At 58.0% G+C, this 23,644-nt stretch overlaps 2 protein-coding genes across 2 annotated transcripts in view; one reads left to right on the top strand and one right to left on the bottom strand.

Annotated features, from left to right (window-relative positions):
* Positions 1-1,381: 1,381 nt before the first annotated feature.
* On the bottom strand, positions 1,382-5,449 carry ADM2 (adrenomedullin 2). Its single transcript, XM_072360629.1, has 3 exons — positions 5,384-5,449; positions 5,093-5,206; positions 1,382-1,809 (listed from the first exon to the last, which is right to left on the bottom strand). The coding sequence occupies exons 2-3, from the start codon at positions 5,185-5,187 to the stop codon at positions 1,449-1,451; spliced, it is 456 nt and encodes a 151-aa protein (XP_072216730.1). The 5' UTR covers positions 5,188-5,206; positions 5,384-5,449; the 3' UTR covers positions 1,382-1,448.
* Positions 5,450-7,604: 2,155 nt separating this feature from the next.
* Positions 7,605-23,644, top strand: part of SBF1 (SET binding factor 1) — a gene marked incomplete at its 3' end in the record, with an annotated part of 56,588 nt that continues 40,548 nt past the window's right edge. Inside the window, exon 1 of the mRNA XM_072360630.1 lies at positions 7,605-7,737. Coding sequence (XP_072216731.1) covers positions 7,683-7,737 — 55 coding nt within the window. The remainder of the gene's footprint in view (positions 7,738-23,644) is intronic.

The following is a 23,644-nucleotide window of genomic DNA, read 5'->3' as shown; positions in this document are numbered from 1 at the left end:
GCTTCATCTGCAGGTAGAGACTGTAGGGGTTTATATGGGAGGGTGGGGGGGGGAGCTGAAGCCTGACCATGCTGCTCCTTGCTCGGGGCAAAGGGGCACGGGGTGGTGGGGACAGGCAGGAGGCACCGAGTGTGGGGCTGCAGGTGGGGGTTCGGGGGGTCCCTGGCTCTGCTGCTGCCCCTCTGGGGTCCAATGACTTGAGGGAGAGGAGATGGGGGTGATGGGGGGGGGGAGGTGGGGGGTCCTCTGTATTTCCCAGCCCCCATATCCTGGGAGCGGGAGGGAGGGGGGGAACTGGGCAGGTCGATGGGGGAGGGGGGCAACCAGGAAGGCAAATGGATGGGAGGGAGGAAGGACAGGCGGGCGGACGGACACACGGATGGAGAAGTGGATGTGTGGACGGACAGGAGGGAGGACAGACAGATGGACGGGAAGCCGTGCGGACACAGGAATGGGGTGGACGGACGGACGGACGGAGCAGCACGGCCGGCAGGCGGCACCGCAGGACCGCGATCCTCCGGGTCGGAGCGCACCGGGATGGGGACGCGGCCGCGCGCATCTGTGCCAAAAGCGCAGAGTTTGACCCCAAAACACCTCGCTGGGCCGGGGACACAATGGGGACAGGAGGCGAAACGTGGCCCAGGGGTGTCCTATGGCTGTCCTATGGGTGTTCCAGGGGTGTCCTATGGGTGTCCTGTGGCTGTCCTATGGCTGTCCCAGGGGTGTCCTATGGGTGTCCCAGGGGTGTCCTATGGGTGTCCTGTGGCTGTCCTATGGCTGTCCTATGGGTGTTCCAGGGGTGTCCTATGGGTGTCCTGTGGCTGTCCTATGGCTGTCCCAGGGGTGTCCTATGGCTGTCCCAGGGGTGTCCTATGGGTGTCCCAGGGGTGTCCTATGGGTGTCCCAGGGGTGTCCTATGGGTGTCCTGGGGATGTCCTATGGGTGTCCTATGGCTGTCCCAGGGGTGTCTCAGGGGTGTCCTATGGGTGGTCCAGGGGTGTCCCAGGGGTGTCCTGTGGGTGTCCTGTGGGTGTCCTATGGGTGTCCCAGGGGTGTCCTATGGGTGTCCCAGGGGTGTCCTATGGGTGTCCTATGGCTGTCCTATGTGTGACCCAGGGGTGTCCCGTGCAGCTGTGCACCCCAGGGTTGGATGGAGCACATGGAGCTGCAGCTATAGGGCTGCTGTGGGGCTGCAGATGTGGGGCAATCACCCCACCACCTCCATGGGTGTGCTGCTCGGTTTCCCCCCCCTGGCTGCATTCATTCCATCCCATCCCCTCCATGGGGACATCCCTGTTAATGGGGTCCACCACCTCCCCCCCACTCCATCCCCACTCAGGGATCCCACAGGAAGGCACACAGGAGCCCACAGCTGCTGGAAGTGCTTTAAGTATCAACTCCTACCCGACCCACTGAGTCCTGGGGGTGGGGGTGGGGGTGGGAGACCCTCACCCATAACTATGAGGGCTGTTGGGGTTCATAGGGGACGAGTCCTGGCGGCCGGGGCGGCCCATCAGCTGCCATAGACGGTGGCTGAGGTTCTGCACCTGGCAGGTGCCCAGCACGCAGCCCACCCGTGAAGGATGAACGTGATGCAGCCGGACCCCGGTTTGACGTCGACCCCTTTGCCCCGGGGGGAGTCGGTGTCTGTGCCTTGGGGGGCCGTGCCATAGGGCCGGCTGGGGCCGTGGGATGATGAGGTGTCTGAGCCGGTTGGGTTGTAGCCCTGAGGGGGATCTATGGGATGGTGGTGGGTGCCGATGGGGTTGGTGTGGAATGGCTGGGGGGAGTATCCGATCCGGGGGTTCCCTGTAAGAGAATGGAATGGGGTCAGTGGGGATGGGATGGGGTCAGTGGGGATGGATGGGGTCAATGGGATGGGGTCAGTGGGGATGGATGGGGTCAGTGGGGATGGATGGGCTCAGTGGGGATGGATGGGGTCAGTGGGATGGATGGGGTCAGTGGGGATGGATGGGGTCAGTGGGGATGGATGGGGTCAGTGGGATGGATTGGGTCAGTGGGGGTGGATGGGGTCAGTGGGGGTGGATGGGGTCAGTGGGGATGGATGGGGTCAGTGGGGGTGGATGGGGTCAGTGGGGGTGGATGGGGTCAGTGGGGGTGGATGGGCTCAGTGGGGATGGATGGGGTCAGTGGGGGTGGATGGGGTCAGTGGGGGTGGATGGGGTCAGTGGGGGTGGATGGGGTCAATGGGATGGGGCCAGTGGGGATGGATGGGCTCAGTGGGGATGGATGGGCTCAGTGGGGATGGGGTCAGTGGGGATGGGGTCAGTGGGGATGGATGGGGCCAGTGGGGATGGATGGGGTCAATGGGGATGGGGTCAGTGGGGATGGATAGGGTCAATAGGATGGGGTCAGTGGGGATGGATGGGGTCAGTGGGGATGGATGGGGTCAATGGGATGGGGTCAGTGGGGATGGATGGGCTCAGTGGGGATGGATGGGGTCAATGGGGATGGATGGGGTCAATGGGGATGGATGGGGTCAGTGGGGGTGGATGGGGTCAGTGGGGGGGGATGGGGTCAATGGGGATGGATGGGGTCAGTGGGGATGGACGGGGTCAGTGGGGATGGACGGGGTCAGTGGGGACGGATGGGGTCAATGGGGATGGATGGGGTCAATGGGGACGGATGGGGTCAATGGGATGGGGTCAGTGGGGGTGGATGGGGTCAATGGGGATGGATGGGGTCAATGGGGATGGATGGGGTCAATGGGATGGGGTCAGTGGGGATGGATGGGCTCAGTGAGGATGGATGGGGTCAGTGGGGGTGGATGGGGTCAGTGGGGGTGGATGGGGTCAATGAGATGGGGCCAGCAGGGATGGATGGGCTCAGTGGGGATGGATGGGCTCAGTGGGATGGGGTAGGGCTGCAGACTGTTGTACCCCACACCCCCATACATGTGCCCCTGAGCCCCCCCCCCACCATCTGCTCCCTGCCCATGACTGTGACTGCATCCCTGGCCCAGATCTTGCCCTTCTGCCCCCCCCCCCTTCCCCCTCCATGCCCCAGCACTTGTCCATCCTCTGCCCTGATCCTGCACTGGTTCACTGCCCCCAGGAATCTGCAGGGGGGGGGGGGGATGTGCACAGGGGACACTGAGCAGAGAGCCCTGGGACATGGCACCTCCCCCCCCCCCATATCATGTCTAGGGATGGGGGAGACCCCATAGACACACGTATGTGCACGGGGTGACCCCACTCATGCAGACACATCCCCCCTTCCACCCACCTACGAACACTCCATAACCCCTGACCCACACCGCACACCCACGTGCCGCAGCGCGTGCAGCCACGCACGCACACCATCACCCCACACACGCAGCCACACGCGTGTCCAGGCATGTGCAAACCACCTGACACCCGTGTCCCCGCGTGTAAAGGTGTCCTCACGCCCCACACAGGCTGCACACGGACAGGCCGTGCCCTTTGCACACCCACGGTGCCCCTGTGTGTGTGTGTGTGTGCAGCCCTCAGCACCACTCAGCCCTTCCCACTACAGGCTCAGGTCCCTCTCCCTGCTGTGCTCCATGCATTAACCCCATCCCTATTCCCCATCCCGTCTCCCATCCCCCACATCCCTGTTCCATTCCAGCTCCGTTCCCCATCCCCTGATCCCAATCCCTATATCCCTATCCCCACCCCATCCCCACCCCCTGATCCCATTCCCCATCCCCATCCCCATCCCCACCACCTGATCCCAATCCCTATATCCCTATCCCCACCCCATCTCATCCCCTGATCCCATTCCCCATCCCTACCCCCTGATCCCATTCCCCATTCCCCATCCCCTTATCCCATTCCCCATTCCCCATCCCCTTATCCCATTCCCCATCCCCACCCCCTGATCCCATTCCCCACCCCCTGATCCCATTCCCTATATCCCTATCCCCACCCCATCCCCATCCCCTGATCCCATTCCCCATATCCCTATCCCCACCCCATCCCCATCCCCTGATCCCATTCCCCATATCCCTATCCCCACCCCATCTCATCCCCTGATCCCATTCCCCATATCCCTATCCCCACCCCATCTCATCCCCTGATCCCATTCCCCATCCCCACCCCCTGATCCCATTCCCCATATCCCTATCCCCACCCCATCTCACCCCCTGATCCCATTCCCTATATCCCTATCCCCACCCCACCCCACCCCCTGATCCCATTCCCCATATCCCTATCCCTACCCCATCTCATCCCCTGATCCCATTCCCTATATCCCTATCCCCACCCCATCCCCCACCCCCTGATCCCATTCCCCATCCCCCCATTCCCCATATCTGATTCTCATCCCTATCCCAATTCCCCATCTCCCATTCCACCCCATTCCCACTCCCCAGCCCTATTTCCCACACCCTATCTCCCATTCCCCATATCCTCATCCCTATCCCTATCCCCATTCCACCCCATTCACTCGTTCCATCCCCTATCTCCCATTCCACTCCATCCCCACTCCCGGGTCCCATTCCCCATACCCTGTCTCCCATTCCCTATATCCCCATCCCAATCCCCTATCCCCATTCCAGCCTATTCCCTGGTCCCATTTCCCATCCCCTATCTCCCATTCCCCTATTGTGATTCCCATCCCTATCCCAATTCCCCATCTCCCATCTCTCATTCCACCCCATTCCCATCCCATCCCCATTCCCCATCCCCATTCCCCATCTCCTATTCCATCCTGTCTCCCATTCCCCCCCTATTTCCCACCCCCCCATCCCTATTCCCATTCCTACCTCCCACCCAATCCCCAGCCCCATTCCCCGGTTCCATCCCCTCTCTCTACCCCTATATCCCATCAAACACCTCCAACTCCCCACCTCCCATTCCCCCCTATTTCCCATTCCCCCCATCCCTATTCCTGACCCCATTCTCCATCTTATCCCCTACCTCCCATCACTCCCCATCCCCCTCCATCCCCATTCCCCGTCCCCTATCCCCCCATTAACCCCCCCCCCCACCTCTGGGGCTCCCTCAGCACTTCATGACCACCACAAAAGGACCCAGTGGAGCCCCCCTCTCCCCTAACCAAGCACCCCCCGTGGCTTCCCCCTCTGTGGGGCTGTGTGGGGCCGCCTCACCTGTGCTTGGCAGCTCGGCCGTGGGGCAGGGCCCGGCCGTGGGGCAGCTGCAGCGCGCACAGAGCGAGGGTGATGCAACCCAGCGCTGCTCTCATGGCGTGGCCGGGGACGTTGCTGCGGGGAGAGGAGAGCGGCTCAGGGCCGGGCACGGCTCGGATCTGCACGGCTGGACTCGGTTCGGCTCAGCAGCAGGTTCGGTCCACGAGCGGCTCCGGGGGTCCCAGTGCCGGAGCTGCGCTGATAGCAGCGCTGTTCCCCGGTGCCCACCCCGGTACCCGGTGCCGCCCGTACCTGCCCGCGGGGCTGCCCGGTCCCGTTGCCGGCTCCTCTCCAAGTCGCTTCTCGCTGTGACTCCTCGCCCGGCCCAGGTTAAATATCGCCGGGCGGGAGGAGCAGCGGGAGGAGCCACGGGGTGTAGCGCGGCTCCCTGCGCCAGGATCATGGTGGGGGGCTCCCCATGGCACAGCGTGGGACCCCCCATCTCAGCGCCAGGGTGCAGGGAGGGAGAGGGGACTGCATGAGCCTGGATGGGACACGCTGCTCTTTGGGTATTTTCGGCTAATTAATGTCTGTTTAATTGCAAAGGGGGCGAGGAGGGGGAGCAGCCCTGCCCGACTATTTCTCCCCCTTTCCATTCGGGGTGGGGATAGGATGGGGATGGAATGGGATGGGGGTGGGGATGGGGTGGGGATGGGATCAGTTGTGGATGGAGATGGGGATGGGGATGGGATGGGGGTGGGGATGGGGATAGGATGGGGGTGGGAATGGGATCAGTTGTGGATGGGGATGGGATGGAGATGGGGATGGGATGGGATGGGGGGGGGATTGGATAGGGATGGGATCAGTTGGGGATGAGGATGGGATGGAGATGGAATGGAGATGGAGATGGGGATGGGATGGGATGGAATGGGGATGGGATGGGATCAGTTGTGGATGGGGATAGGATGGGGGTGGGGATTGGATGGGGATGGGACGGGGATGGAATGGAGATGGGATGGGATGGAGATGTGGATGGGGATGGGGTGGGATGAGGGTGGGAATGGGGTGGGGATGGGATCAGTTTTGGATGGGGATGGGATGGGATGAGGGTGGAGATGGGGATGGAATGGAGATGGGGATGGGATGGGGATGGGATCAGTTGGGGATGGGGATAGGGATGGGGGTGGGAATGGGATCAGTTGTGGATGGGGATGGGATGGGGATAGGATGGGGATAGGGATGGGGATGGAATGGAGATGGGGATGGGGATGGGATGGGGATAGGATGGGGATGGGGATGGAATGGAGATGGAGATGGGATAGGATGGGATGGGATGGGATGGGGATGGGATGGGACAGGTGTGGGATGGGGGTGGGAATGGGATCAGTTGTGGATGGGGATGGGATGGGATGAGGGTGGGGATGGGGATGGGGATGGGATGGGGGTGGGGATGGAATGGAGATGGAGATGGAGATGGGATAGCATGGGATGGGGGTGAGGATGGGATGGGAATGGGATCAGTTGGGGATGGGGATGGGATGGAGATGGAGATGGGGATGGGATGGGATGGGGATAGGATGGGGATAGGGATGGGGATGGAATGGAGATGGGGATGGGGATGGGATGGGGATGGGATCAGTTGGGGATGGGATGGGGATAGGATGGATGGGGATGGAATGGAGATGGAGATGGGAATGGGATCAGTTGTGGATGGGGATAGGATGGGGATGGAGGTGGATTGGGGATGGGATCAGATGGGGATGGGGATGGGATGGGGGTGGAATGGAGATGGAGATGGGGATGGGATGGGATGGGGATGGGATGGGGGTGGGGATGGGATGGGGATGGAGATGGGATGGGGATAGGCATAGGGATGGGATAGGGATAGAATGGAGATGAGGATGGGGATAGGATGGGATGGGGATGGGATCAATGGGATCAGTTGTGGATGGGGATGGGATGGGGATAGGGTAGGTTGTGGATGGGGGTAAGGATTGGAGTGAGACGGATGGGACAGAGATAGGGTTGGAGATGAAGACAGTGGTAGGGATGGGATGGGACTGGCTAGGGAGGGAGATGAGGCAGCAGGGTGTTAGGGCAGGCAGGCAGCAGGGCTCATCTGCAGGGATGGAGGGGTATCATAGGGACAGAGGGCTGCAGTGACGTGGGGAATCACGGGATGATGGGGCAGGGAGGATCCACGAGGATCACGGCCCCACACCCCAAATCCCACCAGCCGGGACCGCTCACTGGGACCACGCCCCCCTCTCCAAAGCCACGCCCACTTCCCATATTAACATCGGTATTATTTACATAACCACGCCCACTCGACAGAGAAGCCACGCCCCCATCCCGCTAAAGCCACGCCCCCTCCCAATAACCCCGCCCACTCCCTTTCCCCCCAATGGCGGTGTCACGGCCACGCCCCTCTCTTCAGCTTCTGCGCAGGCGCAGTGCGGCCGGGCCGGGCCGGGTAGCGCGCGGGGCCAAGATGGCGGCGGCGGCGGTGGGGGCGGCGCGCGGGCGGGCGGGCAGCGTGACGGCGGCGGCGGCGGCGGCGGACGGGCGGTGAGCGCGGCCTTCCCCGCGCGGCCCGGCCCGGCCCGCCGCCATGGCCCGCCTCGCCGATTACTTCGTGTTGGTGGGCTACGACGCCGAGAAGCGCGGTGAGCGGGGCGGAGGGGGGGGCGCAGGCCGCGCCCCACAGACGTGGCGGGGAGGGCCGAGGGGTTGAGGGGCCCGTGATGGAAGCGGGGCCTTCGTGGGTGCGGGGTTTGGGCCGAGGGATGCGGGGAGGGGCCCGGCGGGGCAGCGGCCTATGGGCTGCACGGGGGGGTTGGGCCGCGGCCTGGAGACTCCTGACCCGGGCCTACCCTGAGCCTGACCCCGGCCTACCCTGAGCCTGAGCCTCGCCTGACCCTGAGCCCGGCCTACCTGGGACCCTTGAGGGGTAGATCGCCATTAGATCGCCATTAGATCGCCATTAGATCGCCATTAGATCGCCATTACCGCCCTGGGGGGGGCACAGCTGCAGCATTGTGCCCAGTGTGGAGCTGCCCAGTTCCAGGCAGGCTGGAAACTGCTGGAGAGAGCCCAGCTGAAGATGGTCAGGGCATGGAGCACCTCCTGATGGGGACAGGCTGAGAGCCCCGGGGCTGTGCATGTGGATGAGAGGAGGCTGAGGGGATGTGAGCAGTGCTGGTGGGTATCTGAGGGGTTGGGGTCAGGAGGAGGGGGCCGGGCTGTGTTTGGTGGTGCCCAAAGGCCAAACAAGGGGCAGCGGGCACAGAATGGAGCCCAGGGAGTTCTGTCTGAGCGTGAGGAAGAGCTCAGTGCTGTGAGGGGGGCAGAGCCCTGGCCCAGAGAGGTGGGGGAGTCTCCTTCTGTGCAGATCCAATCCTGCTGGGCTGCTCTGTGTGCAGCTGCTGGGGGAAGCTGCATGTGGGGTTGCAATGGAGGAGCTGCATAGAGGTCCCTTCCAGCCCCTTCAGTTCTGAGCTGATGTTTGTGGTGCTCCGTGCTGTCAGCGCTGTGGGATCCAGCTGCTAGTTTCAGCCTCGCAGTCCCAACAAGCACATGCTCTGGGCCTATTGCATGATGCTGCCCCACAGCTCTACTGGACCCAAAGCAAAGGGTCAAGAAAGGCCTCGGGCTGCAGAGCAGAGTCTGCCCAGGTGCCGCAGTGTTTTCTGAATGACAGTGAAGTGAATGTTGTTGTCGTCTCTCCAGTCCTCGCAGCGCTGCAGCCCAGGTGAGGATCCAAGGAGCCCTGGTGCCCTCAGGCTGTTCTTAAGCTGCAGGTGGGATCCACACTGAGCTCTGCAGGCTGGGATGCAGCTGCTCAGTGTCTGGTTCCTTTATGTGCCGCCTCTGGGAGCGCTGGATGTTAGGAAGCATTTCCCATAGGGAAAGGAGGTCGCGAGCTGGAAGTGGGGGAGTCCCCATTCCTGGAGATGTGGCCACACACAAGGTGGGATGTGGTTGGATTTGATGGCGTTGAAGGTCTTTTCCAACCTGAGTGATCCTGCCCTGCGTCGTGTTGGTGCTGCCCTGGGCTGCTCACTTGTGTTGTGTCAGTTTGGATGTTGGCACAGCGCACAGCCCTGACCTGGATGTTCTTGAGCAGGTTTTGATGGTGTCCCTGCAAACCGGAGGTACTTTGCTATTAGCACAGAGCAGCCATCAGGCTCCGGTCAGGTTTGAATGAGTGCTGCAGAGCCTTTAGCACAGCAGGGCTGGAGGTGCACGGGGGGTCTGCGGGGTGTTTGGTTGCACGCTGGGGACAGACAGACAGACAGGCTGACTGACTGACTGACAGCTGAACGCAGCAAAGCCGAGGAGCTGCTGCTGCCAAGCTGCAGAATGCACAGCCATGTGAGCATGCAACCTGACATCGAGATGGGGGGGGGGGGGGGGGGTCAGACTGATGGTGTTTCCATCCCTCTGGATTTCCTGCATCCCCCCCTTCCAAACTGAAAGCAGCTTTGAGATAAGGCTGGGAGGAAGGGCGCACTGCTCCGCACTGCTCCCCTCTGCCTGTGACTAATTGCTGTACAGGTTGGGTCGGTCTCAGAGCTGCACCTCCCTGCCCCTACACAACACAGAGCTCCTGGGAGGGAGCTGCCCTCCAGCCCCCCAGGCAGGGCTGGGAGCTGGCTCTGCTTGTGCCCAACTCCTTGTGCTGTGGGGTCAGGAGGGACCAGGCACCATAGAGCTGTGATGGCTCGTGATGTTCTGACAGTGGTTGAGGTCTCTCGGTGCTTGTGGTTCTCTCTGTGCAGACCGGTGGCTGCTGTCTGCAGGCTGAGCCTGGGGGGGCTTCTGTATTCCCCATGGTTTGTGTGGGTCTGGAGAGGAGCAGCGTAGGTTAAGGACACATCCAGCATCGGCCAAGGGTTCATCATTGGAGCACAGCGGGAGGCCTGGCCTGGGAGTTGGTAGAGGAAGTGCACTGGGGTGGCTATGGGGTGGCTGCTGCCCTGGGGTGGCTGCTGCTGCCTTGGGGTGGCTGTGGGGTGGCTGCTGCAGCCCTGGGATGGCTGCTGCTGCCCTGGGGTGGCTATGGGGTGGCTGCTGCTGCCCTGGGGTGGCTATGGGGTGGCTGCTGCCGCCCTGGGGTGGCTATGGGGTGGCTGCTGCTGCCTTGGGGTGGCTATGGGGTGGCTGCTGCTTTGGGGTGGCTATGGGGTGGCTGCTGCTGCTTTGGGGTGGCTATGGGGTGGCTGCTGCTGCCCTGGGATGGCTGCTGCTGCCTTGGGGTGGCTATGGGGTGGCTGCTGCTGCCCTGGAGTGGCTGTGGGGTGGCTGCTGCTGCCCTGGGGTGGCTATGGGATGGCTGCTGCTGCCGTGGGGTGGCTGCTGCTGCCTTGGGGTGGCTATGGGGTGGCTGCTGCTGCCCTGGGGTGGCTGTGGGGTGGCTGCTGCTGCCTTGGGGTGGCTATGGGGTGTCTGCTGTTGCCATGGGGTGGCTATGGGGTGGCTGCTGCTGCCTTGGGGTGGCTATGGGGTGTCTGCTGTTGCCATGGGGTGGCTATGGGATGGCTGCTGCTGTCCTGGGGTGGCTGCTGCTGCCCTGGGGTGGCTATGGGGTGGCTGCTGCTGCCTTGGGGTGGCTGTGGGGTGGCTGCTGCTGCCCTGGGGTGGCTATGGGGTGGCTGCTGCTGCCTTGCGGTGGCTGTGGGGTGGCTGCTGCTGCCCTGGGGTGGCTGCTGCTGCCGTGGGGTGGCTATGAGGTGGCTGCTGCTGCCTTGGGGTGGCTATGGGGTGGCTGCTGCTGCCCTGGGGTGGCTGTGGGGTGGCTGCTGCTGCCTTGGGGTGGCTGCTGCTGCCCTGGGGTGGCTATGGGGTGGCTGCTGCTGCCCTGGGGTGGCTGTGGGGTGGCTGCTGCTGCCCTGGGGTGGCTGTGGGGTGGCTGCTGTTGCAGGACAGCCACTCACTGCTGGCAATGGGATCTTGCTGCTGGCAATGGGATCTCACTGCTGGCAATGGGATCTCACTGCTTGCACTGGGATCTCGCTGCGTGCTGCTGTGCAGCCCAGCCAAGTGAGTCATCATTTGACTCAGCCGAAAGCGGCCCGGCTCCATGCATGTGGAAGCCCCATCCATTGAACCAACCTCCAGTGGCTGCTCACAGCGAGCTGCGTTTGCCACATCCACGTTTGGGAAGAAGATGGCTCTGTGTGCAATGTGAAACATATGTCGGGAGCAGAATTCCTTCACTGTTAGCAATATCTTGTTTGCTGCCAGGGAGAGTTTTGGGGAAACGTAGTTTCTTTTTTGCCATTTCTCTCGTGCTTTTTTAGTTTGCATTTCTTTTGTCGAGGAAGGAACCTGCACGTTTGGTACCCGGAGTAGCTTTGTTGCCCAGTTTGCAACACTGTGATGCTGGTTGGGAGAAGCAGCTGCGGTTTGGTCGGTGCTGGAAGCAAACAAACACAAACAAAGGAGGCTCAGCCCGCATCTGGGACGTGCCCTGGTGGTGCTGGTGGTCACGATGGGAAGGGATGCAATTGTGTGGGGTCTGCAGCACATCTTGACCCTCATTCTCCCCACTTCTATAGGGTTGCGTTCCTCAGACCTGCTGCACGAGCATCCTCTGCATGCAAAGGGCTGGACAAGGTTTGCATTGCTCATCTAGGGGCTGCTGAGCCCACAGAGCAAAGCAAGGCCCTCTCCTTGCACCGATTCCAATCCCCTTTTGTTTGTGGCATGGTTTGGAAGCAGCCACGTGTCAGCTTGCAGGGTGAGTTTGTCAGCTGCCGGTGCCTGGTGTCTGAGATCGGGTCAGCGATGCACTTTGCTTTTCTTGCTTTTATCCCTTTCTCTTCTTTTTTTCCTAGGATGCAGCAGGGGCTTTTTTTGGGGGAAAGCAAATGGAGCGTCTCAGTTTGTTAAGATGCATCTGTGCTGTGGGTAGCTGTAGGAAGTGGAGCAGAAAACAAGCTGGGCTGCCCCCGCCCCCCTTCATCACTGCGTCACCTTCCTGCTGATGGCCCAGATAAGCACTCGTGCTGCTCGTGGTGTTGCAGGGGGGTACCCTGCCTCAACATGGGGTTGGGGCACGTTAGCAGGTCCTGCAGTGTGAGCGTATCATGTCAGTGCGAGCACTGTGTGCCACCCTATGGGGACAGGTGGGCCCGTTGGTGCTGCTTGGTTCATTGGGTGCTCAGCTGCTGGGGTTGGGTTGTAGGAGCAGGACCTGAGGAGGACACAGGGGTGGCTGGGGGCTGCAGCTCCTTGTGGGGAAGGGCTGAGGGAGATGTGCAGCCTGCAGAAGGGCCGGCTGTGGGGAGACCTCATTGCAGCCTTTAGTGGCTGATGTACAGGAGGAGAGGGGCTCTGCATGCAGGCTGTGCATGGAGGAATGGCTTTGCAACAAAAGAGGGGAGACTGAGGTCAGATGTGGGGGAAATCCTTCACCTGGAGGTGATGCAGCCCCAGAGCTGTGGCTGCTCCATCCCTGGAGGCTGTGGATGGGACCCTGGGCAGCCTGAGCTGGAGGACACCCAGCCTTATAGAAGCAATGGGGCTGAGGGGTCCATTCCAACCCAACCATCGTATGGATTTAGTGGTTTTAAGGCTGCTTTCCTACTCAACCCTTTAAGGTCCTTCCCCACCCTGCCCATGCACCGCCACGGCTCCGTCCTTCCCCACAGCTCTGTCATCACCCACGGCTCCATCTGTCACAGCGGAGGGATGGGCAGCGCAGGCACAGCTGCGGGCAGCGGGCTGACACTCACCCACAGACACAGCATCTCTGTTTGGAGCTGAGCAGGAGCACAATCGTTTGCTTCAGCTCCTCCTGGAGTTGCAGCAGAAGGGGGTATCAGCGAGGGGTTGTGTCATCGGTTTGATATAGAAGCACACGGAGCTGTGCGTGGTGAGACATGCATGGGGTGGATGCGGGTGGGAATGCTGTGTTTGGTGATGCTGGACTTTGTTAGGCTGCCTCATAGGGTTCCAGCACGGAGCCAGGTGATTAGGAAGGGGAGCTAAGCTGCTGGGTGAGCGCAGTGTGAACTTAGCAGAGCTGTTTAGGAAGGAGGTCAGGCAGCAGCACAGCGCACTGAGGATGGGCTGCTCCACTTTGCTTCCAACGTGGAAAGGGAAATGCTGTTTGATGTGGGAATTAGCCGGGGCTTGGCCATGAGACAGGGAGCTTGCTGCCCTGTGGTCACCCAGGTGGGGGTCAGCAGTGCAGCTGCTTGGAGGGGTTTGCCCTGGGGGAGCTGCACAGATCCCTTTTACCTTTGTAAAGGGGGATTTCTGCTTTGGGGAATCACTTCTTGTTCTTCCCCTCTGGCTTCAGGCTCACCAAGTTCCTCTGAGCTCCACTCTATGTTTGTGCTTTTTATTCTCCTTGCTGTTGGATCGTTTCTCAGCCGTTGGAAGGTCGCTCTGCTTGTTTCACATGGTTATCTGTGTCCTCACAGCATCACAGTCATCTCTTACATCCCCGTGTTTGTTCTCCAAGCGCCGCCGACTGAGGTCACTTGAGCAGCCCTCAGCACACAGAAGAAGAAGGAAGCCGATGCGTTTCTTTTGCCTTCGGGTTTCATTGGCCTCTTATTTCATAGACCTGCCTTCCCAAAACGTTCAACCTCAGGGGAAACTTGTCGCACTGAAGATGTCAGCGTGAACACGTTACGTGGTTTTTTGCACCACCGACGTGCAGACTTGAGGTTCGTGTTGTGCTTTACGTCGGTGTCTCGTCAGAACGAGCTGTACCAGGGAAAGGGCTCAGCCTGTGGTTGTGGCTGCATATGTGAGTCCAGAGTCAGGGGATTCCTTGGGATGGAAGGATCCATTGAGGTCATGGAACCGTAGTTGGGTTGGATGGGCCTCTTCAGCCCCATAGGCTGGGAGTCCCCCAGCTCAGGCTGCCCAGGGCCCCATCCATGGCCTCGGGTGCCTCCAAGATGGGTCACCCACAGCTCTGGGCTGCACTGCCTCTGGGTGAAAGATTTCCCCTCATCTGACCCCAGTCTGTCCTCTTTGAGTTTAAAGCCATTCCCCCTATTGTCCTATTGCTCTGCTTACATAGAAAGCTGCTCTCTTCCTGTGTATCATCCCCTTCAGGTACTGAAGGCCGCAGCGATGTCTCCCCACAGCCTTCAGCCCCAAACCTGTGCCATGTCGGCAGGAGAACAGATGGAATAAACCTCAGAGAAGTGAATTTTGAGCTTATGGTGCTTGGAGCAGTGGGACGAGCACAGCACTGGGGTCAGGGCTGCATGCACAGCTTTGGGATTTGCAGAGCTTCCAGATGGAGCTGCTGGGAGTCCATGTAAATCCTGGGATTTGTTGTTGTTTTCTCGGTGCTGTGCTCAGCAGCCCCTTACCAAGCGCTCAGTGCCAACATGCCACACTGTCCCAGGGCAGGAGCTGACCTCCTGGGGGTGTGGGGCTGCTATTCTGCCCCTGCCATGGTTGTAGCTTCCCTGAACTGCAGAGTAACCTCATAGGGGGTCTCCAGAATGGTTCTTCACAGCAAAATAACCTCATAGGGGGTCTCCAGAATGGTTCTTCACTGCAGAGTAACCTCATAGGGGGTTTCCAGAATGGTTCTTCACTGCAAAATAACCTCATAGGGGGTCTCCAGAATGGTTCTTCACTGCAGAGTAACCTCATAGGGGGTCTCCAGAATGGTTCTTCACTGCAAAATAACCTCATAGGGGGTCTCCAGAATGGTTCTTCACTGCAAAATAACCTCATAGGGGGTCTCCAGAATGGCTCTTCGCAGCCCCGGCCCCTGCTGCTCAGCAGCTGTGAGCTGACAAAGCTCATTGTCAGAGCTATCTTGGCACAGCTGCGGGCGGCCACAGAGTTGTATCAGTGGGGGGGATCCTCTCCCAGACACAGCCCTGCTGGGGGGCACAGGACTGCAGGTGGGACTGCACAGCTTGGCTGCACTGGGGCAAGGGGGTGGGTTGGGGGATCTGAACCGCTCCCCAGTCTCTGAATGGCTTTGGGGTCAGTGCAGGAGCAGCAGCAGGCAGACCTTGGTCTGTGCTCAGCAGCAGGGTATGCTCTGCTTGTTATGCAGCCCCTTCATTATAAGGCTGTACTCCCAGTGCGGGGTGTCACATGCTGGGACCACATGGAGGTGGGCTCAGGAGCCTCTCCTGGTCCAGCCCAGGGTGTGCTCCAAAGCTCTGTGCCTTTGGGCTTCTGGGAGGGCAGAGGGTTCAGCGTGGCAGCTGGCAGGGTCCCTTCATTGCCAGGGCTGTGCTCGTGGTTCTCTGTTTGCTCAAGGACAGAGCAGGTTTCGGTCTGAGCATTTGACACTGCTGTGGCTTCCTGTGGGTTGTACCCATGTCCTACAGCAGCTTCTCCTGCTCCAGCACAGAGCTTTCATGAGCAAAAGGGATGCTTCTGAACGGGGTCCACTTAGCATCTCCCCTGTGAGGAGGCAGTTAGTGAGCTGAGCTGTTGTACTTCAGGAAACTCAAACAAGCTGGGGGTGGTGGCACTGAATTCCCCTATTGTGGGGTGCTGCAGAGCTCCAGAGCTCATGGGTGCACTGCACCTGCATGCTCCTCTCTGCTGCACTGGCCGGGCTCCTCGCAGTGCTAACTGACATCACGTTCCTGGTATTGTTTGCTATTGTCAGCCTTCAATAAAAAGCATGTGGGTAGAAGGGGAGTGAACAGGAAGCTGGGGTTTTCTGCACAGCACATCTGCTTTTCAGCTCTCTTCCCTTATATGGAGGCAGCCCCTGCGTACCTGGGTGGGGTGGGAGGGGATGTGAGCTGTGGTGGGATCACTGGGGGTGAACCAGAGTGGTTGGGTTGGGAGGGACCTTGTAGATCACAGAGCCATAGTGTGGTTGGCTTGGAATGGACCTTGTAGATCACAGAGCCATAGTGTGGTTGGGTTGGAATGGACCTTGTAGATCACAGAGCCATAGAGTGGTTGGGTTGGAATGGACCTTGTAGATCACAGAGCCAGAGTGTGATTGGGTTGGAATGGACCTTGTAGATCACAGAGCCATAGTGTGGTTGGGTTGGAATGGACCTTGTAGATCACAGAGCCATAGAGTGATTGGGTTGGAAGGGACCTTGTAGATCACAGAGCCATAGAGTGGTTGGGTTGGGAGGGACCTTGTAGATCACAGAGCCATAGTGTGGTTGGGTTGGAATGGACCTTGTAGATCACAGAGCCATAGTGTGGTTGGGTTGGGAGGGACCTTGTAGATCACAGAGCCATAGTGTGGTTGGGTTGGAATGGACCTTGTAGATCACAGAGCCATAGTGTGGTTGGGTTGGAATGGACCTTGTAGATCACAGAGCCATAGTGTGGTTGGGTTGGAAGGGACCTTGTAGATCACAGAGCCATAGTGTGGTTGGGTTGGAATGGACCTTGTAGATCACAGAGCCATAGTGTGGTTGGGTTGGAATGGACCTTGTAGATCACAGAGCCATAGTGTGGTTGGGTTGGAAGGGACCTTGTAGATCACAGAGCCATAGTGTGGTTGGGTTGGAAGGGGCCTTACAGATTGCAGAGCCATAGAATGATTGGAACAGAAGGGTCCTGGTAGAATGTAGAACCACAGAATGGTTGGATTGGATGGAACCTTGTAGATCACAGAGCCATCAAGTGGTTTGGTTTGAAGGGTCCTAACAAGCTGTAGAATCACAGCGTGGCTTGAGTTGGAAGGGGTGGGAGCCCCCCAGCTCTCTGCCCTCCTGCAGGTTGTGCTTTTCCTTGCTGCCTCCAACACTTATAGACATGGCTGTATGGAAGAGCCATTGCTGCACACAAAAACCTTCAGGCACGTCAGAGGAAGAGGCCAAAGCCTGCTTGATTTATTCCCTGTTCAGAGGAGGTGTTTCTGTGTCTGGATGGGATGAAGGCAGCTCAAGGCAGGGCAGGTGTGTGTGGTCCAGGAGCTGCTCTCCCTTTGCTCTTCCTCTGCTCCTGTTGGAGGCAGATTTGGGTTGGATTTTGGTCGTGTTTTCAGGGTTTGCCACAATCCGGGTGTTTTGCATTAAATTTCCTCTGTGTTTTGGGGCATTTGATCCAGAGGAGCATCTCCAGGACCCTTTTTATGGACACTTCCAACCATTCCATGGTTCTGTGATCATTAAGGGCCTTTCCAACCCAATCTGTTCTATGCTTCTATGATACTTTGGTCCTGAAGCCCCTGTGCAGGGATTTATGGACACAAATGGGATCCAGGCTGAGCAGCCCTGGCTCACAGCCTCTCCTCCAACAGGGCTGCTCCAGGCACTGCAGCACCTTGGTGTGACTCCTGCTGGACTCTCCGTTGTGTAAACTCTTGACCGTGGTTCCTTCAACCATCAGCAGTGATGTCAGGCTATCAGCAGGCAGCTTTTTACTCTTAAGACCTCTCAGAGGTCTCGTAGGTTTTCCTGACATTTCTCACTCCCCCAAATAAGTTTCAAACTAACCACCCCGTTTGGATCTATGAGTAGATGTAGATACGGTGATGGGGAAAGCTCAGGCTACATGGAGACTTTTCAGCCTCTTCCTCTGACATCCACGACATGGTTTCATAGAATCATAGAATGGTTGGGTTGGAAGGGTCCTTGAAGATCCCAGACCCATAGAATAGCTTGGTTAGGTTGGAAGGGTCCTTGAAGATCCCAGAACCATAGAATGACTTTGGTTGGTTTGGAAGGATCCTTGAAGATTCCAGAGCATTAGAATGACTTTGGTTGGGTTAGAAGGGTCCTTGAGGATCCCAGAACCATAGAATGACTTTGTTTGAGTTGGGAGGGTCCTTGAAGATCCCAGAACCATATACTGGCTTGGGTTGGGTTGGAAGGGTCCTTGAAGGTCCCAGAAGCATATACTGGCTTGGGTTGGGTTGGAAGGGTCCTTGAAGATCCCAGAACCATATACTGGCTTGGGTTGGGTTGGAAGGGTCCTTGAAGGTCCCAGAAGCATATACTGGCTTGGGTTGGGTTGGAAGGGTCCTTGAAGATCCCAGAACCATATACTGGCTTGGGTTGGGTTGGGAGGGTCCTTGAAGATCCCAGAAGCATATACTGGCTTGGGTTGGGTTGGAAGGGTCCTTGAAGATCCCAGAACCATATACTGGCTTGGGTAGGGTTGGAAGGGTCCTTGAAGATCTCAGAACTGTATACAGGGCCTATGTATTGGGTGAAGAAGAGGAAGATTTAGTTTCCTGCTCACAAGAGTGGTGTTAAACAGCATTGCTGTGCCTTCTCAATGCCACAGTGCCCACTGGGTGACCACTGTGCTTTGGGTTGCCTCCCCAGGGGCTGCCATCAGCTTGGTGACATTGCCAGCTGCTCAGCAGAGCTCCACGCAGGCACAGCTGATCTCCATACCTGGTGCAGCGCTACCTGTCCTTCCTCTGAGCTCTGGTGACCTCGAGAGACAGCACTGCCTTTGAAGGGCTTTTGGATAATCCCTTTGGTGCGTGGGAGGAGGTTGAGCATGTAAGGGCAGAGGAGTCTGGGGGCCCAGCTGAGCTGTCACAGCCTCCCTGTACCTGGTGTCAGCCTAATGGTGGGGGATGGCAGCAGCAGTAGCCTTGGGGAAAGGCTGAAAGCCCTGGGGATGAGGGGGGGGGTTGGGGGGGTTGGTTCTCTGTCTGTGGTGCTCTCTGTTCCCATGAGCAGCTGCGGCCCCTTCCTCCTGTGGATGTGGCTGCACGGCTGCTTGGGGGATGTTTCTGCAGAACCGACCTGCTTCAGTTCCCTTTGTGCCCTGGCTGCTCCTTCTGCTTGGTGGTGCAGAGTCCACACATGGCATTGGGGCCTGGGAGTCTGCAGTGAGTCACAGAAGCGCTGAATGGTTGGGTTGGAAGGGACACCCCAGCCCCATCCCTGCTTTGGGTGGGTGCCCCCCACCAGGGCCGTATCTTGGGCTGGAGGTGCACTGGGCAGCAGTGCTGGGTCCTCACCGCTCTGGGGAGGGAAGCAGCCTCAAGTGGTTCCCTTCTTCCCTCACCCCAGCATTGTGTTTTCTGTTGCTGTGCCCCACCAGCTTTCACAGCTACCCCTCATCTCCCTGCTGACATGGGGAGCTGTGGGGCGGTCGCTGGGAGGGGAGCTGATGTCCCCTTAGTTTGCTGTGCACTCGGGGCTGTGCCTTGCTGCCTTTGCTTCCATTCCCCAGTTGGAATTGCCATGTATTTATCACTGTTCTTCCACTCAGACTCCTTCCTGGAGCAGGGATGCAGATGTGGAGCCAGGAGCAGAACATGAGCTCGCTGCCTCCTGTGTTGTGTTTCTGTGCATGTTGTTCTCCTAATGCAATCCGATCAGTTTTACAGCGATTGAAACGCGCTCTGCCGAGTAGCAGAAATAGGCTATCATTTGCATATGCAAATGAGATTAAAAGGAAGGCCAACCATGAGGAGAGATGGGCTGTGGTTTGCAAGGATTGCAGTGGTGGGAGCCCAATGCAACCAGGGCACAGATACAGGGTGCTGCGTGCAGTGCTGCATGACATCTGCGTGCCTCAGTGCCAGTGACAAAGCCTTCAGAAATTGCTGGTGGAATGGAATAAAGCAATGAAAGCAGATTTGTTGTCAAATACAAATAACACCAAGAACAAACCAATGACACACCCCATGCTCACACTGCGCCCGGTGTTTGCACTGCTGTGTTGGTGCTGCCTGCTCCCTGTAAGGAATTTTCCTTCCCGGCAGCTGTGGGCACTGCTCCAGCACGGGGCTACTTGGTGAACTGAGCTGAACTAACTGGGGACAACCAGCTCATGACCAGGATTGGAGCCGGGTAGAGTCTTAAGTCCCTTCCACCCCATGTAATGTTGGGGTTCTGTGGCTCAGTGATCTATAAGATACCTCCTAACTCAACCCAACCACTCTATGGCTCTATGATCTTCAAGGACACTTCCAACACAACCATTCTATTGCTCTGTGATCTGTGAGGACCCTTCCAACCCAACCACTCTATGGCTCTGTGAGCTGTAAGGACCCTTCCAACCCAACCACTCTATGGCTCTGTGAGCTGTAAGGACCCTTCCAACCCAACCACTCTATGGCTCTGTGAGCTCTAAGGACCCTTCCAACCCAGCCACTCTATGGCTCTGTGAGCTGTAAGGACCCTTCCAACCCAACCACTCTATGATCTTCTAGGATCTTTCAAACCCAACCACTCAATGGCTCTATGATCTTCTAGGACCTTTCAAACCCAACCACTCTATGGCTCTATGATCTTCTAGGGCACTTCCAACCCAACCAGTCTATGTCTCTATGATCTTCAAGGATCATTCCAACCCAACCACTCTGTGGCTCTGTGATCTTCTAGGACACTTCCAACCCAACCATGCTATTGCTATGTGATCCATAAAGTCTCTTCCAACCTAACTACTCTATGATCTTTGAGGACCTTTCCAATCTAACCGCTTGATCTTTGAGGACCTTTCCAATCCAACTGCTTCATGATCTTTAAGGTCCCTCTCAACTCACCCCAAGCCATCCTATGACTCTACGATATTCAAGGACCCTTCCTACCCAATCACTGTATCACTCTGTGATCTATAAGGTCCATTCCGACCCAACCACTCTATGGCTCTTATGACCTTTAAGGACCCCTCCAACTCATCCATTCCGTGGCTCAATGATTCCTACCATGCTGGTGTCGGTGCCCCTGGGGCTGCAGTCTTGGATGACGCACTGGCTGCATGAGCATGTGCTGTCCGTGGTGCCCAATGCAAGGAGTGCTGTGCATGTATGCGCTATGATCCAGATGCTGAACCAGGAGTTGGCCTCAACCATCTTTGTGAGACCCTTGCAACCTCGGATATCCTTTGGGTCACCCCCCTGTGCAACAGGCATCGGGCTCAGTGATCTATGTGAGTCACTTGCAACTCTCTGTTCTGTAGTTCCACGGTATGGGATGTGTGCTTGGTGCTCATGGGGGTCTTTTCCAACTGGAATGGTTCTGTGATTCTGAGTCCTTTGGGCAGCAGGTCACCCCGTGCTGCAGGCGTCGTGCCCAGCAGGTCTGTGCTGTGCTGCTGCGTGCTCTCACTGGACTGACTGGGGATGGCTGGCACTGTTTTTAGGCTCCGGGTAAACACTGGTGGTGCAACCCTGTAATTGTGGGGACAGGACCCATTGGAGACGGCTCGTGGGTCCCCTGGGAAGCAACTGGAATTCGGCATTGGATAAAAATAAAGCAGGTCCCTCCCCAAAGCTCTTTCAGTGGCTGTCTCTGTGCTCTTTGCTTGGTGCTTGCATGCGATGGGCCAGGATTGCTGCTTGCTCAGAGCAAACCTTCAGTCTTTGTGCTCCCTCTGTTCAGATCAGTGAGTGGTGCAGCCCAGAGCTGTGGGTAACCCCATCCTGGAGGTGCCCAAGGACGTGGATGAGGCTCTGGGCAGCCTGAACTGGGGGGGAGCACCCAGCCCATAGTGTGGGGGCTTTGGGGGTCCCTGCCAATTCTATGGTCCTCTGCTATGATTCCATGACAAAGTATCACTTTGCTTGCAGGATCTCTGAGCACAAGGGCTGACAGCAGCCCTCCTCATGCAGTGCCGTGAGAATGCAGCCCCACAACCAGCATCTTAAACCCCTTTCTCAGGAAAGGAAACCTAAAGAAATCCCATTAGGTTTCTCAGGAAAAGCCGCCGTTCATTGCGGGAGCGTCTGATGACATTTCAGACCGGGGGGGTTTTATAAAGCATGCATTACTGTAAACGTGGAAGTGCAAATCGAGGCTGCCCAGACTCTTGTTATGACCAAGTACCAGTAAATATCTGTGTGCACAGGAACTGTGCATGCGTGCACAGTCGACAGCTGTTTACACTGACGTCCCCGAATGGTTCTCTTTGCTCAGCCTGAATGGGACAGCAGATCCTACAGAGATAATGTTACAGACAGGTAACCCTGGGCTGCGCTGCTGTGTCCCCTCCCAACATCAGCATGCTGCTTAACAGCCCGTCATTGCCTGTTTTGACTCACACTGCTCCCGTGTTACAGCTTAATGGTGATGGCTTACGATAGCGCCGACCGTCTTGTAATGGAGAGGGTGGAGAGGAACCTGTTGGGGTTCACTGAGGGCAAGTGCAGAGTGCTGAGCCTGGGAAGGAATGGCAGCATGCACTGGTGCATCAGCACTGACCATGGCACGGCAGCTCTGACAGCCAGGAGGAAATGAGGTGAAAGCAGGTGGTTCTGGCACTGCTGGGGCACAGCATCGCTTCCTCTTTCCGAGCTCTTGTGCTCCATAGTGCTGAGCAGAAAGCTCCGAGCACTGACCTGTCTTATCTGCTCCATGTGCCCAAGTGAGTGCAGTCCCCACTGCTCCTCCGTGCTCCGTGGGTGAGCTGTGACCACGTCCTTTGGCCCTGGGAAGTGGGGGCTGTTGTCCAGAGAGGTGGAGAAGTCCCCGTCGGTATCTAAGAACCATGTAGATGTTGTGCTATGGGCCATGGTTTAGTGGGGAGATATTGGTGGTAGGTGGGTGGTTGGACTGGATGGTCTTGGAGGGCTTTTCTAATGACCCCCAGACCCCCCCCTGCTGGGGGCTGTGTACCCAGGGCCCCATCCATGGGTGCCCAAGCCATGCATGGGTTGGGGCTCTTTGCAAAGGACTTCCCCTTGCCATGGCTGCAAAGCATTTCCAGCAATGGCCGTGGAGCAGCAGCAGGCAGCTGGGAAGCGCTTATCTCTGTGGCTGCCAGTAACCCCGTGGGCCCCGAGCAGCACTTCCCTGGGACGGAGATCTTGGAAACAAGACGGATGATTTATATTTTAATGACTTCCTCTCCTGCTTTAAATGCTTCTAAAGACAAATAGCGACTCTCCTCTTGGCACGAGCTCAAGGAACAACGAGGGCAAATCTTTGCGACAGAGCAGAGCTTTGGCTTGTGTTGGCAGCAGGAGCTGAAGAACCTCGTGGACATTCCTGGATCTTAACTGGGACTTGCCTGAGAGCAGCTTTGAGGCAGTAAATGACAGCGTGGAGATGGTCAGTGCGACCAAGAGAAAGGCTGGTGTGAAACTGATCTGCTCCTCGATGGCAAAGAGCTTTCCCTGCCGTGAGGAGCTCAATGGGAGCTGTTGGGCCACTGGCCCCATCCTGAACTATTTATCCTTCTGATTGTTATCATGTTTACGAAGAGCCCAAGTCCTCAGACATCACTACGGCGATCTTTAAACACTTGAACTCGTTCTTTTTTTCCCATGTATTTTGTTTTGGAGGGGGAATATACCCAGGATAGGAATTGTTACAGAGCACAACTTTGGTTCATTCTAAACCACTCTACCTTAAAGGCACTCCAGCTGCACAGCCCCAGCTCTCAGTTTGTCCTATGAGAGCAGTTCCATCCCTGAGCCCCTCTTTGTGTCCTTCCTATGGACACCACTCCAGCAGGTCGGTGTCTGCCCTGTGCTGAGCACTCCCCATCTGAATGCAGTGCTCCAGGTGAGATGTCTTAGCACAGAGGGGCAGATCCCCTCCCTCACCCTGCTGGCTGCACAGCCCTGGATGCATCCAGGCTCTGCTTGGCTCTCTGTGCTGTGAGGACACAGTGCTGGCTTGAAGGGCTGCCCCCATCTGACCCCTCATGCAGGGTCTTTTTGGCAGTGCTGTGCTTCATCCATCC

Source organism: Excalfactoria chinensis (genome assembly GCF_039878825.1).
Source record: "Excalfactoria chinensis isolate bCotChi1 chromosome 1 unlocalized genomic scaffold, bCotChi1.hap2 SUPER_1_unloc_2, whole genome shotgun sequence".
Lineage (NCBI taxonomy): Eukaryota > Metazoa > Chordata > Aves > Galliformes > Phasianidae > Excalfactoria > Excalfactoria chinensis.
This window is presented reverse-complemented; position numbering and strand designations above follow the sequence as displayed.

What these genes read in the sequence shown, in the direction of transcription:
- ADM2 (XM_072360629.1), bottom strand. Translation starts at nt 5,187, where the DNA reads ATGAGAGCAGCGCTGGGTTGCATCACCCTCGCTCTGTGCGCGCTGCAG. An exon ending in GGCCGAGCTGCCAAGCACAG is followed by an intron (nt 1,810 to 5,092) that starts GTGAGGCGGCCC and finishes ATTCTCTTACAG; the next exon opens with GGAACCCCCGGATCGGATAC.